The sequence below is a fragment of the Toxoplasma gondii genome, chromosome XI (genome assembly GCF_000006565.2).
Source record: "Toxoplasma gondii ME49 chromosome XI, whole genome shotgun sequence".
Taxonomy (NCBI): Eukaryota; Apicomplexa; class Conoidasida; order Eucoccidiorida; family Sarcocystidae; genus Toxoplasma; species Toxoplasma gondii.
Window position 1 is genome coordinate 5,265,499 of NC_031479.1, and position 15,539 is coordinate 5,281,037.

The 15,539-nt window shown below is 50.6% G+C and overlaps 5 protein-coding genes across 5 annotated transcripts; 3 read left to right on the forward strand and 2 right to left on the reverse strand.

Annotated features, from left to right (window-relative positions):
- Positions 1-2,425: 2,425 nt before the first annotated feature.
- TGME49_316380 (hypothetical protein) lies at positions 2,426-5,211 on the reverse strand (the record flags this gene model as incomplete). The annotated part of the gene is made up of 2 exons (XM_002364764.2): positions 2,426-3,135; positions 3,816-5,211. The coding sequence occupies 2 exons, from the start codon at positions 5,209-5,211 to the stop codon at positions 2,426-2,428; spliced, it is 2,106 nt and encodes a 701-aa protein (XP_002364805.2).
- A 1,014-nt stretch (positions 5,212-6,225) lies between these two features.
- TGME49_316390 (hypothetical protein) lies at positions 6,226-7,050 on the reverse strand (the record flags this gene model as incomplete). The annotated part of the gene is made up of 1 exon (XM_002364765.1): positions 6,226-7,050. The coding sequence occupies one exon, from the start codon at positions 7,048-7,050 to the stop codon at positions 6,226-6,228; it is 825 nt and encodes a 274-aa protein (XP_002364806.1).
- Positions 7,051-8,733: 1,683 nt separating this feature from the next.
- TUBA1 (alpha tubulin TUBA1) lies at positions 8,734-11,405 on the forward strand. Its single transcript, XM_002364766.1, has 3 exons — positions 8,734-9,135; positions 9,646-9,766; positions 9,917-11,405. Exons 1-3 carry the CDS (start codon positions 9,074-9,076, stop codon positions 11,093-11,095), a joined length of 1,362 nt encoding a protein of 453 aa, XP_002364807.1. The 5' UTR covers positions 8,734-9,073; the 3' UTR covers positions 11,096-11,405.
- Positions 11,406-13,245: 1,840 nt separating this feature from the next.
- Positions 13,246-14,460, forward strand: TGME49_316410 (hypothetical protein; the record flags this gene model as incomplete). Its single annotated transcript, XM_002364767.2, has 1 exon — positions 13,246-14,460. The coding sequence occupies exon 1, from the start codon at positions 13,894-13,896 to the stop codon at positions 14,458-14,460; it is 567 nt and encodes a 188-aa protein (XP_002364808.2). The 5' UTR covers positions 13,246-13,893.
- Positions 14,461-14,557: 97 nt separating this feature from the next.
- On the forward strand, positions 14,558-15,250 carry TGME49_316420 (leucine rich repeat-containing protein; the record flags this gene model as incomplete). The annotated part of the gene is made up of 1 exon (XM_002364768.1): positions 14,558-15,250. One exon carries the CDS (start codon positions 14,558-14,560, stop codon positions 15,248-15,250), a length of 693 nt encoding a protein of 230 aa, XP_002364809.1.
- Between the last annotated feature and the right edge of the window lie 289 nt (positions 15,251-15,539).

Here is a 15,539-nt window from a genome sequence, read left to right on the forward strand (position 1 = left end):
GCAACTGGTTTGTAGTAGATAACGAATCGGCAGCGCCGGAGAACACGGTGCGCAGAGTTGCTCCCGTACGTTTTAGCCGCCGAGGGCAACCGTAGCATGCAAGCGTCCTGCTCTGCTGTGCACTGCGCCGACGGCGAGCATTAGATTTCCATCACTGGAGGTTCCACAAAGCGCTGTGGCTCTTTACAGTTGCACGCAAGATCCAATAGAAGGAAAGTTTGTTTCGGCATTTTCCTCGCATACATCTGATGCAGCGAGTGTCACCTTTCGCCCCTATCTATCGAAGACGAACAGAAGGGAGTTTTGGTTGGCATCTTTGTCCTCGCTGTTGTGGCTGTCTTACGAAGAATCTCACCACCTTGAAAGTCATCAACAGACGTGGCGTTGTTGTGAGAGCGCCTTTGGTGGAAAAGTGCTATCTGACGTTTTTGTGTATCCACAGAAGTCGAAACTAGTCTCTCAATGGACATCTCCATCCAGCTTTTGTCCGACTCAACGGGGCAAAGAGCCTTTTCTGCAGTTGAGAGACAACATCGCCCCGAGAAGGGTTTGAAAGGGCGTCACATGAACAATCTACGGGGGAAATCAGGCACAGGTCTCAGAAACCGGCAGTGTAGTGAGCACGCTCTAACAGCTTCTTCATTGCTAGTTACGATGGGAGAAGACGCAATGTTTTGCTTGTATCAACACTGTCATACCTTCCCATGTATTGTGCCCGATAACACGCATCAATAAGGCTATGACTCCAAACAGGCGTGCGGAAATCAATTTACTTAAGCATCTGTCCTCAATTCCAGCTGGAGAAAGCTGCCATATTTTGTACGAGTGATATTGTGTTTCTTCAGTACTGGTGGTAGTGTGTCCCATGTACTCACGCACATCGCCTACCAATTCAGGCCCAAGCCATATAGAAAAACGTGGCATGGTGATGCGTACCGTGTTTGAAACTTTCTTCTCTGCACCAGAGCAAGAAGGGGAAAAGGAGTGTAACTAAGACTGGTGTATCGTATTCCACAGAGGGGGCTCACCCGCTAACTTGGTTCTAACGTCTCCCCAAGCCTCTAGAAGACGGAACTCAGGATAGCGACTCATGACCTCAATTTGCTGTCGACACGAAACTGTCAAACCGTCTTCGATCACACGGAACTCCTCGGATAGGGCGGAAGCCATGCTGTAGAGATCCAGTCTCAGGTCCTGATGAAGAGGCAATACCGAAGGTTGTTGGAAAGTCACATATCGTTTCAAGTTTCTACGGCAAGAACCACGTACGGACGATGGATTGTAATCGCTGTACTCTCTCAGCAGGGCATCATCAAGCAGGCCCCACAGGACGTAATCATCAAGGCATGCCTAGACCAACTCTTGTATATATATTGGGCAGCATGAAGATAAACAAACATCTGTCGTATGCGTATGCATAATTCACTGAGTATACACGTGTATATGGTCGCCGTCGGAACGACAGAACTGGTGCACTAGGCTAGCACCAGGACGAGCCCAACACTCCGGTTTTTTGTGCATGAGACAATATCTGGCAATATCCTTTCTAAGGAGAGCTCACGCTGTGTCGGCTGAAGTTTCGTAGTTGTGCTGCATTCGTACCGCTGGTTCTTGTTCGTCAACTCTGCCTTGGATGAGCTCCTGGCGCACGCCTCTGACGCCGAGCGCCAAGCACGTTGTCAGCACGTCAGAAGACCCACTGGGAAGGCGGTGTGTCCCGAGTCGCGTCGGTGGCACCCCACTCAGCGTATCTGCGGGCTTGAGATAACCCGTATGAAAGCAACTAAAGAGAGTGCCGTCCTCTGGAGTCGATTGGGGCAAAGCTACAGGGTTCAGCGGCCTCATGACATCCTGAATAGTGCCGGAGGCCGTGACACTGTGAAATCGCTGTTGTTCGTGCAACCACATCTCAAGAAGATGCTGCATGGCACTTTTCCGCGTCGTCCTCGACTTCCACTCCCGGCAGATCTCGACTGCGTGGCGATTCCGAAGAAGCTCTGTGAGACAGCCCATGATCTGAATGACCCATCGGACACTGGAACCGCCCAGCGCTGAAACTCTTGCGGTATGATGTCTCACATTGTCGCACTTCTGATACAGTACGCGTTCATACGCTTTATCAAAATAACCTTGCGTGAACGTTTGGAGTTCCTTCAACGACCTCTGTCAGAAGAGCTGCCCTGGCTTTCGAACAAAAGCCTAGGAAAAAGAGACTGCGTCTGAACATTGTAATGTCTATTTTCAGGCATCAGTCCCCAAACATTGAATGCACCGCTAACGAGTGGTGAACCCAACACCGACAAACCGTCTGCCGGACAGCGCTGACTGGCTGTATATGATCTAGATATGTTTGGGGTATGCGGAGAACGCATTCCTCATTCCTCTCTTAACTGCATTCTCTTTCCTATCGCGAGGAATGCGGCGATCAGAAGTCTACCGCCTTTACTCTGGACAGCCTTTCTGGAAGCTCCGCGTTGGAACATACATGCCTCTGAAGAGTTCTTGGAACGACCTGAAGAGCTTCCAACATGACGTCGAGACCACCGTTATGCAGAAAGACTTCCTCGTTCTCAGGGTCTCCAACGACGGTAACCCAAATGCACTCCACGAGGCAAAGAAGGTACCTGGTGGATGTAGAACCTTGGATGCAGTCAATCATTGTAAAAGTGGCGTGGAATTCGTCGACCAGCAAACAGAGGCCTTGGCACTCACGAAGCTGCGCGCGAGCGTCAGCGCCAGTAGCTCCCAAAGTGGCAAGGAGGAGAACCGCACAGTGTTGACTGTTGAGGCTGAATGCGCCATCCGTTTCAGATAGTTCAATAAGACGGGAAGTGGCTTCTTTGGAGGAAAACTCTCGTATCCAATCGACAAGTGTGCCAACGGTTTCGTGTTCGTCCTGGCGACTCTCACTCGGTCGCAGCAGGATCGTGCACACCTTCTCTGACACATCGCTCTCCACACAGAGATACAGTAGCATGTTCAGAAAGGCCTTCATCAGCATGGGGAAAGACCGCCCTGCAATGAGGCGAATCAACAGAGAAAGACCCTCGAGCTCGACAAATTCCGCTGCCATGTACTCCAACGCAACGCTGACGCATGTGACGGCGTGCACGAAGAGAGTTCGATTCTGAGCCTCTGAGACCATAACGAAACACACAGTCACAAATTATACACAGAATAGAAGGCATGCTCGCAAGCACGCAACACGTCTGTTCGTCTACGAACTGCTCATTGTAGCGCTGCAGCCCCCGCTCGCAACAGCTGCGTGTTCGTCACGTCCTGTCGTCTCGTGGTGCTCAGCACCACTGCGTTCGCCCCTAGTTCAGGAGAAAGAAAGTGGTTTCAACCGACATCCCCACTACCACACCCAGCTCTACTTCTTCTGGTTTGCAACACGTCTTTACACCGTGAGTCATTATTTTGGTCGTTCGGCAACCGTGGAAATCGCAGCAGCGGTCCCTAAAAACGCCTGACTAGTTTACAAGGTACACGCCATAATCCTGAACACTTACTTTACTGTGCAAAAGGATGGTCAGTTGCGAAGCATCACGTTCATTCATTGTTCACCCTTCTTTTAGAGGGTGTGTGTGGATAGCCACCAATAATAATGCTAGATTGCGAAACCGGAGTTACTCTTATCCACCTTGACACAGAAAGGAAGCACGGCAACGACGCACAGAGAACGATGAATAGATAAGTAAGCAACTATAATGCTTCCATCTTGGACTTCTGAGCCGATTCATACATGCTTGCACATGTTGGGATCCAGTGGATACGGGAGTACCCCGTGTAAAGTGTGATGCAGGCGCGCTTACCATTGAGATGCCATATATTGAGGTCATGCTGGGCCACGCCGCCTGGTGTAGCTGCCGCCTGGAGGAAGTCCATGATGGTACGCAGGAAGGTAGAGTGTCGGATTTGTTCTCGGCAGTCCCTTTCTGATAAACAATTTATTATTACTAGCCACCCTAGCTGTAGTTGCTCCACTTCCTCGTATCCCTCACGGCATAAACGACCTTGTGACTCTTGCGCAGGTTCCGACTGTCCGTGCACCTGCACAGGAAAAATACCTTGTTGTAGTGAGGAGCATTTGAGTCGCCCCCTATTCTTCTCCTGGAGTCTAGATGTCTTCCCGCCATTACTCAACGAGCGGCGTCTGCTTCCTCCACTGTCGTCCCATTCTTCGTCACCCCCATTCAAAGAGCTTTGCGGGGCGTTTCGTGCATCCACGCCATCGAAGGATGCCAGTGAGGTAGAGAATGAGCGCCGGCCTGAAGTAGTCCTGTGTGAAGCCGCGGTGCTGTCACCTCCAGTTCGAAAAGAACAAACCTTGTTCCCACGATCTTGGATCATGCCCAAATTCTTGGGCGCCGCTTCCAGCTGACAACAGGTTGCGGCACCTGGACGTGGAAAGCGTCGCAGATTCGCCACCCCGGCGAATTTCGCGTCCGCCTGCTGGCCATCACATGCAAAAGAGACAGGCCTTCCTCCTGCAGAGCAACATGGGTGAGATATAGGCGCTCTGAATTCTGTTGATTCACAGTCAGCGCGACGGTACAATAGAGATGCTGTTTGATCTTGGAGGCGCAAGTTTGCTATCGGTTCCCTGTCGGTTGGCTGGCTTGTTATGCGCTCCTCCTCCAAGACATCGAGGTATCTGCTCGTATCTCTACTGTTTAGCTTGTCAATGTTGGGTTTGCAGCATTTTCGCAAGACTTGTTTTAGAAGTCCAGATGAAGCAAACACTTGTAGCAGGTGTTTGTGCGTGGACAGCGATACAGCCACGCAAAGCAAGTCATTCTGTGAGCGCATCAGGTGACAATAAGATCTCGATCCGAACAGATGTTCGGCCAGAGCTGCTGCACTTTCCACAAGAGCCACTGCCTCCTGCGTGTGCGTTGTCTCTGTGAAGAGGATAGCGTCGTTTCCAGTGGCGCATTCCACCAAATTCATGAGCATATCTATCCCCACCTCCCGGTCTGCATCGGAGACTGCTGGTGCTGCGCAGCTAAATGGAACCTCCGCCGTGTTACGCCGAATCTCAAGCAGCAGGGCGCGAAGCACCCGGGGCTCGCATAGATAACTGGCAACCAGCGAGTAAGTAGACATTACAGCCAGCGCTTGTAAAATAGAAGATCGAACTATCCTGGACGTTCCTGGATCTAAAAACCGGTTTTTCATGAGGTCTACAACTGGAAGGAAACTCGTCATTTTGAAAGGAGCCAACCCCTTCAATCCGGTTACAGACTGACACGACCTGAGGGGAACTCAACATAAGCAGTCTGAAGGTGTCTATGCTTGGGTGATTGATGAAATACGTACACGAATACAAGCATAGCACGGATTCACATGCGTAGAAGGAAGAGCACGTGTGTTTTCCTACGAGCCTCCAGAAAATGAAGACTGCATTCCTTTCACTATTGGCAGGCTAGGCGCATGCACTGTTTGTTATTCCCTCGTGGGCAACCTGGTACTGATCTCACTAATGGGTGTTTACCTATCGAGCAGTATTTCTTTAAATCAAAAGCCTCTTCCTGCCTTGGGAGCGACCACTCAAAGTGATGTAATTCAACTCTGCTGTCGAGAATGTACACAGTCTTCCTGCGCACAAGTATGTAGACAAAAGAGAGATCTTGACGAGCCACAGAACATGAATGTGGTTAGTAAATTTCCAATTGACGCACTACTCATGTCCCTGAACTAGCTGTGTCAATGATTCAGATGGAAGAGGGTTAACGCTGAAAGAACCTAGTTTCGGGTGCCCTGCTCCTGAGACTGAGGCAGAGCTGTCGTGCAGTGTCTTCGTCCTTGCGGCATGGGAGTGTCCAGAGAAGCCACCATGACCTGTTGAATTGGATCTTACATACTTTTATACTTCTACTTACAGGAGTATTTGTCTGCTTGGAGAGTCCTCATCAGGTGAAGGCTGCCAAAGTTCTGCAAATGCCTTGATGAACTCGAACACGGAGACGCTCACGGAGTCTGCCACTGCAGACCCAGCATAGAAATCATCATGCCAAATCGATTGGCGGCCAGCTTCATCTTGTCTTTTGTGGGGCGCGAGGTTTTGAGTGTGCGGCTTCTACCTGCATCCGTTTGTGCACCTAGTGACTAGAACGGCGTGTTGATTTGAGGCTCAAGGAAATGTTTTTGCTGAGTTGCTGCCGCAGAGTAGATATACCGTTCTTCAAGTTTTCTGGATATACTCTTCTCTCAACACCTGATTCAAGTCAAGGCTACTTCGCTGCTGTGTAGACCGTGACTCAGATCATTACGATGATTGGGAACCGACGGACAGCACGTGACTCGATGTTTACCGCTGTCCTGGGAAGGCTGCGCCATTGGATAAGCTTCAGCATCATCTCTGGAAGCATCCCCTGAACTGCCTGAGTCTACCAAGAGCACTGGCGAAGGCTGTGAGTAGTCGGACAGGCACGGTGACTCATGTTGTTGGACAGTAGCGAGCTCTGGGTTAACCACATATTCACTAACTGGCTCCGTCCTGTTGTCATTAGATACTGAATCAGGTAACGATACATGAGCAGCATCCTCGTGTTCCAGGCGCATGTCCTGCTCCGGCTTGCAACCAAGGACCCGTGGTTCATCTTTGGGTCTCTCCGTACTGGGTGGTAGAGGTGAAACTGTCGACGTGGATGCAGCTGCCCTGCTTAGAGTACGGACGAAGTGAATAGCTGCGTCTGCATGAACAAGGGGCTCTGAGGCCCGCTGTGATACGAAAGGTTTGCTGGCTACTGAACATAGGTCTCGCAGTGCGGGGGCATACTCCAGTCGGCCTTCACGAAACTTCGTGACCAGGCGATCAACAAGCGGCGTCACGCGAGTTAAATCCGTCCAGAGAAAGCCACCATAGTGCACCATATACTGCCGGCACATCTTGCTGAAAGTCGTGGCGTGTCGATCAGCTAAGTCCTGTGTGTACTTGGAAGTGAGCAGCTCTTCCAGTTCGGTCCAGTCATATTGCCACGCCCTAGCCACCGTTTCACCAGCGTCCGATGCAGGCTCACCTAGCCGATACCTGTGACCGTTCATATATGAGTTGCTATTACATCTGTCGGCCGTAACGACACAAGGAGATGCAGCTGGAGGCAACGGGTTTGTGAGCACCATTTTGACTCTGTCACGGAGTAAAAAACATTTATTCGAACTTTGTACGAGCGCAGTCAGTAGAAGTCAACCACGCGTATCAACTACGCTGCAATTACAGAGGACAGGGACAGGGAAAAAAAGTCGAAGAGGTTGCCGGTGTTAGGAGATGACGAGACGTTTAAACGGCCGCTGGCTATTGTTCGGGCATCGTTGAGCCACAAGCGATCAAGGTGAAAACAAAGTTAAATAGTTATGCTGGAGCGATTGCCCTGCTGAATCTTCAGATCGGACGAACAGTCATTCTGGCCCACTGTACTTGATGTGTTCGATGTAAATCACACTCAGTCGCGTGCTCGGTAGCAATCAAGTTGCTCTTTTCTCTCCTTTCTAGACACGGTAAGAACGCTTATGAACACGCATAGTTTTTGCTAGAATGCAGCGACCAGATGTCGCAAGGTCGTCTCCCCCATCGACTGGAGAATCAAGAAAAACCTGCGTTGATCCCAAACGTACTCTGTGGTTGGTGCAACCAGAAGTTTCATACTGATCAAAAGCCAGTGAACAGCTGGGGGACATTGCAGGTCTGGTGCTTCAAGAAGCGCTGAAGAAGAAAGTGGCGAAACCCTCGGCAGTTGCCTTGGAAGAGGCGCCGTGCATGTAACTTCTGAAGTGCGTAGTACCTGGCTCCTAATGCTGTTTTGTGTTTCGCTGTCTGGGCAGCAGTAGAATGCTGTGCCAGAATTAGCCACTATTTTAGACATTTATTTACACATTTTTTTTCTGATGAACTTGGCTTATTCATTTTTTCAAGTCTTGCCACTGGGTGGTGGCATGAGACTCGCTTAGATGTATGTGGGTGTTGCAATCACGCTGGATGCTCGGCTTATTTCTGAGTTTTTTCTGGTTTTGACAATGGGAACGATTTCAGAGCTACTATTTCACGTGGTACGGCTATGAGCCACTAAAAAAACGAAGAAAAACGCTGTTTGCAGAAACAATAGCAAACTGTTTTTCGTCATAGTAACTCAGCGCCCCCTTGCCCCCCCCCAGCAGTGAGATGCAAGACAATCCTCTCTACCACAGCTTTTGTTGCGTCTGTTTCAAATTTTCAGCGCTCGCGAAAGGCATCACGAACAACATTATGAGAGGAAGCAGGTTTGTGGGGCTGGCGGGTGCAGGAATGTGTTCCTGCGAAAAAGGCCTCTGCTGAGAAGGTCGTGGCGTTTGAAAAATATCCGAGGTAGCAAAGACTTGTTTCAGTGCTCCCCTTTTGAAGACCTGCGGCGGCAGTGCACTGAAGAGTAACTCCAAATCACCGCGGTGAGACTTGGTTTTTTCCGTTATCCTTCAGAAGAGTGTGTTTTCGTTTAATTCGTCACAGACCACGAAAAACGAACCATCGAAGACGATCACTGCGTCCGCGTGCATCTGGATGGATGACCCACATCTGTTGCAGCCGTCGCAGACATGCATGTCCCGCGTTCGTGAAATTCTCTGCATCAGCGGAGTGATCAGGAATCATCGTCTCAGCGGGATGACGTTGCGGAGCAGGCCGGCTCGCGGTGGGCAGTCAGATGCCGAAGGCGTGACTCAGGACGGCTTGCGCTCATCGCAGAACAGGGGTGGTGCCTGCATTGGGTGCGGTTGGTGATCCTGGTTGGACCGGTGGAGATGCGCGCGCACGAAGGGGATGTGTCAGAAACATTTTGTTTGTTCTCTGTGAACTTTTAGATGTGTTAAAGGCGGCGAATATTAGCAGAGGGTCCTCCTTGTTGGATTCTCTCTTGAATTTCGCCCTTTCCTTCTCTTTGCGAGTCTCGTAGAGAACAAGCACTCGTTCGCCGTCCCTGACGACGCAACCCGCGCAGAAGACATCCACCAAACGGTGTTACACAATCACCTTGTGTGAAGTTCTTGCGGAAAACTACTCGTTGGCATTTTTTCTTGAATTCCCTTTTTCGACAAAATGAGAGAGGTTATCAGCATCCACGTCGGCCAGGCCGGTATCCAAATCGGTAACGCCTGCTGGTAAGCGGACACGGAGGACCGAACGTGTCCTGTCCTGCCTGGTTGGTCGTCGGCCGATCTCCCGCGTAGCCTGCGGTAGCAACGGTCGCCTGTGTGCTGTTGTCGAAATGCAGCGGGTGTCGATTTGGAAAATGCCCTCATATTGTCACCCCTGTGTATTTGCTACACGGGTTTGGAAATGATGGGCTCATCGATATTTCCGTTCGGAATCCGTACCAGGCAACAATGTGGCTAATGAGCGTGCATCTAGTGGCACCCACTGTCTTGTTGAGTGCAATCACGGATCACTTCTAAATAGTTTCATCTGTGGGATTGCGGGTTTATTGCGTTTACGGGATTTGTCGTGGATACTCCTTTATCTACGGTGTCTGTGTTACTGCACAGCCCCAGCAGCAGGATTCCGGTTACAGCGGAACTACGATTCACGAGTGTGCTGGAGCCGCGCCCGCGTGCTGTGTCTCCAGTTCGCTGTAACCATTGTCTTTTGTGTGTTTTCTCTCCTTTTTTTAGGGAGCTCTTCTGCCTGGAACATGGTATCCAGCCGGATGGGCAGATGCCCTCTGACAAGACCATTGGAGGTGGTGACGACGCCTTCAACACCTTCTTTTCCGAGACAGGCGCTGGCAAGCACGTGAGTATTGTTTTTTTTAGTTCTTTTGGTGGCGTCAAATCTGCAACAGTGGACATGTATCACCTCTTCCACCGTCTAGATATGACTGTGGGAACCGTTTGGTTGTCTCTTGTATTTTGTCAAACGTGTTGACTGCGTACGCTGACTCAGGTGCCCCGATGCGTCTTCTTGGATTTGGAGCCCACCGTCGTCGATGAGGTTCGCACCGGCACTTACCGCCACCTGTTCCACCCGGAGCAGTTGATCAGCGGGAAAGAGGATGCTGCGAACAACTTCGCGCGTGGTCACTACACCATCGGCAAGGAGATCGTCGACCTCTCCCTCGACCGTATCCGCAAGTTGGCTGACAACTGCACTGGTCTCCAGGGTTTCTTGATGTTCAACGCCGTCGGCGGTGGTACCGGTTCCGGTCTCGGTTGCCTCCTGCTCGAGCGCCTGTCTGTTGACTACGGCAAGAAGTCGAAGCTGAACTTCTGCTCGTGGCCCTCGCCCCAGGTGTCGACCGCAGTTGTGGAACCGTACAACTCCGTCCTTTCCACTCACTCTCTGTTGGAGCACACCGACGTGGCCGTCATGCTCGACAACGAGGCCATCTACGACATCTGCCGCCGCAACCTGGACATCGAGCGCCCGACCTACACCAACCTGAACAGACTGATTGCCCAGGTCATCTCCTCCCTGACCGCGTCTCTCCGTTTCGATGGTGCGCTCAACGTCGACGTGACTGAGTTCCAGACCAACTTGGTGCCCTACCCGCGCATTCACTTCATGCTCTCATCGTATGCGCCCATCATCAGCGCAGAGAAGGCGTACCACGAGCAGTTGTCTGTCGCTGAGATCACCAACTCGGCTTTCGAGCCCGCGAGCATGATGGCCAAGTGTGATCCTCGTCACGGAAAGTACATGGCCTGCTGCTTGATGTACCGTGGTGATGTCGTCCCCAAGGATGTGAACGCAGCCGTTGCGACCATCAAGACCAAGAGAACCATCCAGTTCGTCGACTGGTGTCCCACCGGGTTCAAGTGCGGTATCAACTACCAGCCACCCACTGTGGTTCCTGGTGGTGACTTGGCCAAGGTCATGCGCGCCGTCTGCATGATCAGCAACAGCACTGCCATCGCAGAAGTTTTCAGTCGCATGGACCACAAATTCGATCTCATGTACGCCAAGAGGGCCTTCGTCCACTGGTATGTCGGTGAGGGTATGGAAGAAGGTGAATTCTCTGAGGCGCGTGAGGATTTGGCTGCTCTCGAGAAGGACTACGAAGAGGTTGGCATCGAGACCGCCGAAGGTGAAGGTGAAGAGGAGGGCTATGGTGACGAGTACTAAACCGCAAGCCCGAGTACAGAAATTCTGGCGATAGCGGGAAAGGCATAGCGAACGAGACCGAATAATTCCAGCCAGGATTTTTTGGTGTCTTTTACTTGAAAAGGTGAAGGTATAAACGACCAAGCGTGGCAGATATGGAAAATCCGTTTTCAGCTGGTCTATGTACACCAGGGAGTATGAACGTTGTTTTAGCAGTTTCGTTGCCTTCGCGGTTTTTTGATATGTTCTAAACGGGGAGTGTGAGCACCGAAAAACTTTTTTCTAGGCTCTTGGCTGCTGAAATGTCCCGCGAAGAATCGCTTCTTCCTTGAATTTCAGTCGACGCCCAACCAAACCACCGGCACTGAACGAACTTAGGTTAAGTTGGCCTTAGCGTTCTCATTTAGTGAAGGCACCGCACCCTACCCCGCTCTCGAGAGCCATCGGCGCATTCTGTCACCCCTCGGGAGTTCGACACAATCCCGATTGACGGGTTTCAGATTTGCAAAAGTCCCACAGGCGCCCATCGCTCCGTCAGTCTTGGTTTGTAGGGTATCTTTCCACGAGAAAGGGTGGTTAACTAGTGTCACACTGCCGCTGCGCTCCGTCTTAAGGGAAACCGTCGCACGTTGTTCTGGCAGTCTGCTGTGCGTGGAACCGTTTGGCGGTCACACATGTGCTTTCGTGACGCACGGGGAGCGTGAAGACGTCTGAAACGTTCGGTGTTTTTTGTCGAGGAGTGACCAGGAACGAGGTTCACTGCTGCACTGTACATGCTTGACGATTTTACATGATATTGACTGCAAAGCAGTCCCCCAGACTGGCCTCGTGATTCGACACATGAGGAATGACTTGAAGTTTTCCGAGGTCATGCCACTGTCATTGTCCGCCGCGTTGTGGAACGGACCCCAACGAGTGCTGATTTGGCAACCATCAATCGACTTCCTTTACCGTAGACGGCAGGTATTAATCCTTTTGCTGTCCGAATGAAAAGCCGTCAAAGGACAGAACGTCTATCAAGTCTGTGCGTGATCGAGAGCTTTCACTACAAATATTTGTGACAGCCGGAAGAGGCACGGGGGGTAGAGTATTTTGGTTCTTGCCTTTCTTACATTATTAGAGGCGGAATAGACCCCTATCAAGAAATCTCCACACGCACTCTGCCGGCGAACTTCAAGGATGTCACCTGTTCTGCCATGTCACTGCTCCCGGACCAAGAGCAACGGAACTGCTGTACACCTGAAGGTTGTGCATGTGTCTAGCGAGTTCGTAGTAATACGCACGTCAAAGCATATCCATTGCACGTACAACACACGGGTGTACAGTGTAATTCTTGCTCGTGGTGCAGTGGACAAACGCCACAAAAATATCCATTCGATGCAAGGATTTAGCGACTAGCATGGAACAGCTTGATTGCGAGCCTGCAGCTCGGCCGCCCACAACTGGTCACGATTCGACTTATGTAAATAGGGGTATCATACCTGCTTGTGACAGGTGCGCATCGCCACCACTGAACCATCGAGAAGTGTCTCTTGGACTGGAGTGTCTGTTGTAATGGAGGTATCGTTGTGGTGTGTCTTCTCTAAGGCATACGTGGAGCTCGGCAAAACAAGCGTTGCAGATTCGGATGATATTTCCATTCTTCCATGTTCAGGCATGTATGCAGGGCGGGGTTGCTGTCTTCCCTGTTACAAGATTCGCTTTATGGTAGAAAGCAACAGGCGCCAAATGCTCTGACTGGGGAATTCTAAAGAAAAGCTTACGACGGCGCTTCTTGCGTTGCAATTAGAGTTTCGATGGTCACGACTGTGGGGGATTTCTGCTTAGTGTCTAGCATCGGAGACGGTCGCGTGTGTGTTCTTCCGCGAAACCACCAACAGACTCAATGCTCTAGACTATGATTTGACATGTTTCTTTGCACAACCGGGCGCCCCACAACGACTCTTTGTCCTTTTAGATGTGCCAATAGAAAGTGTCGATTGCTCGATGCAGAGGCACGACAGAGCACGCTGTGGTTCTCGATGTCGCCGACAACCCTACACTCAAGAAAACGTCAGCATGGCCTGAGGCATCCCTCGAAATATGCCGTTTACGTGATTTTGAAGGGCCGTCAAATGTTGTCTTCTGTTTGGCCTGCCGGTGTTGAAACCTGAAAACTGGAACACCGTCTTCACAGAGTCGACTTGTGATCCACTGAAAATGACTCTTAGATTGTTCTAAGTGTATTAGTTCTTTTCGTGCGGCGCGAAAGTGTGGCTGACCTACAGACTACATTAATCCTTGTGTGGGATGAGAAGAGGGAACGCTTGCAGTCGATGACCTCATTTTTTGATCACAGTCAACTGCAAAGGCAAGAGACCGCGAATGCTCAGTGATGTCCATGGACATGGTAAGATCCCGTTATATTCCGGCCCGAGAGAAAAGAGGGAGGAATAGATCTCTGTAATATCCACCGCGGTGACGAGGTCACGCCGCCCCCCGAACCTGCACTGTGGGAAACCTGCACAAACGTTTGTCGCACGAGATTCAGCGGACGCACATGTTTTTCTTGGCAGGGCATTTTGTTTGAAGACTCACACGAGATACTACAATGGAAAAACCAACACACGCTCTGACTGAAGGCTTACATCTGCGCTGTTGGGAAACGTTTTTTCAGCACAACACGGTCTTCTTTAAGGTATTGTTTCGGTTGCCCTAGCAAAATATATCAAACACCCTTTCCCCATGTATGCAAATGGCGTCCAAGTTTGGTGAAACAGCCATCTGTACTCGTTGCTTGTTATTTCTGTGCTTTCAGTTCGGTTGGCGCTGTAACGGAAATGGTGTGCCTGACGGCAGACTTCATTCGGCAGTGCAAGAGAGGAGATTTCTCTGCGAAAAGGTGCCGACCAACAAGCTTGAGAACGAAACCTGCAATACAGGGTGAACGCTTGTTACCTGCTGTGACGTCAGACATTTCTTCGTCATCTCATCCTGAAGACACAACGGGGGACACAGGCACCTCCTTTCTTGCAAGAGGTAGAGCTCACACGGAGACGGTGCGGAGCCGATGCGAATTTGAAACATACGAAGAAGCGTATACAGTTGCCTCTACGTTTTCTCAGAGGCAGGAAGGTGTAACAAAAACTCGGGAACAATCGACGAAGAACCAAAACAGATCTCTTGCGCACCTGTCACATCTGCACTTGAATTACCGCAATATTGACTCTATCGCTTCGGAAACGGCGTTAGAACTCCCAAATCTCCAGGTGAACTACATCCCGCGAGTGAGGAGAGAATGTCACCTGAGTACGTTGTTCACCCACGGCACCGTATCATGCGCACAGAAGTTACTGCAGCGAATGCCACAACTACAACTGCGTCATTCTCTTCCCTTTCTTATGTGAATGAGAAGACAACTCGGTTTAGATCTAGGGCACGACCGACTCCTGAAGATTCTGATGGAGCAAACAATTAATCTTCAGCTATGTCCCTTGTTATTTCATGTGGCCCCAGGTGTTATATCTCATCGACAATAACCTTTCTGATGTAACGACAATCGGGTACCTGCCTTCTTTACGAGGTCTTTACCTCCAGAGCAATGAGCTCACTTGTACGAAAGGCCTCGAGCAGCTGCCCTGTTTAACTGAGTTAAATCTCGATGACAACAAGATTTCCAGGCTGGAAGGTCTAGACAGTTCCACTAGCCTCTCCCGGTTGTCTCTGACAGCTCAAAGGACAACAACACCGTTGTTTTTGTGTCCCAATGTCTTGACTGTATTGAGTCGATCTCTGCAATACTTGAACATTTCCAAGAATAGAGTGGAGGATCTTGCACCATTTGGTACCCTGCAGTTTCTTGAAGTCCTCCAAGCATCAGAGAACCTAGTTAGGGAAATCGGGTCGATTGAGGCTATGCTTGTCGGCTGCAGAATGCTTTCCACTGTGGATCTACGACGCAACCCCGTCACTAAGGTGCGACATTACTGGGAACGTCTTCTCCTGGGAGCTTCTACGACTCTGAAGGAGGCAGACGGCCGCCAAGTTACTAATGCTAGCAGATTCTTCGTCCAGGAACTCCAGAAACGGCGATGCGCCATTATGAGGCAGAAGACACTCGATGCGAATGATAACTTGGAGAACTCATCTAACTCCCAGTTCCCTTCCAGAAGTGATCTCGCAACGAATTCCCTTTGAAGGGGTCTTTGAAGTGGAACACCATATCCCCATTTTTCTTAAAATGAAGTTCACATTCGTATGCGCTGGTGATTTATAGTGAAGGCTCGTCAGAAGGTTGTCTCCATGAGTAAAAGATGGCAACATTTGCAGTGCATGCTTAACCCCAGAACGAGAGGATTGTCTTCTACCCACTCCCCGAGGCAGTTCCAAATCTGCTCGAGGAGTTGTCTGCGAAGCGCTAGGGAGAAGCTGAGCATGCCATACTTTATGCGCTTCGCTGCGCGTGCCCACTTGAAGTGTTGGTTCG

What these genes read in the sequence shown, in the direction of transcription:
- TUBA1 (XM_002364766.1), top strand. Translation starts at nt 9,074, where the DNA reads ATGAGAGAGGTTATCAGCATCCACGTCGGCCAGGCCGGTATCCAAATC. An exon ending in CAAATCGGTAACGCCTGCTG is followed by an intron (nt 9,136 to 9,645) that starts GTAAGCGGACAC and finishes TCCTTTTTTTAG; the next exon opens with GGAGCTCTTCTGCCTGGAAC. An exon ending in AGACAGGCGCTGGCAAGCAC is followed by an intron (nt 9,767 to 9,916) that starts GTGAGTATTGTT and finishes ACGCTGACTCAG; the next exon opens with GTGCCCCGATGCGTCTTCTT.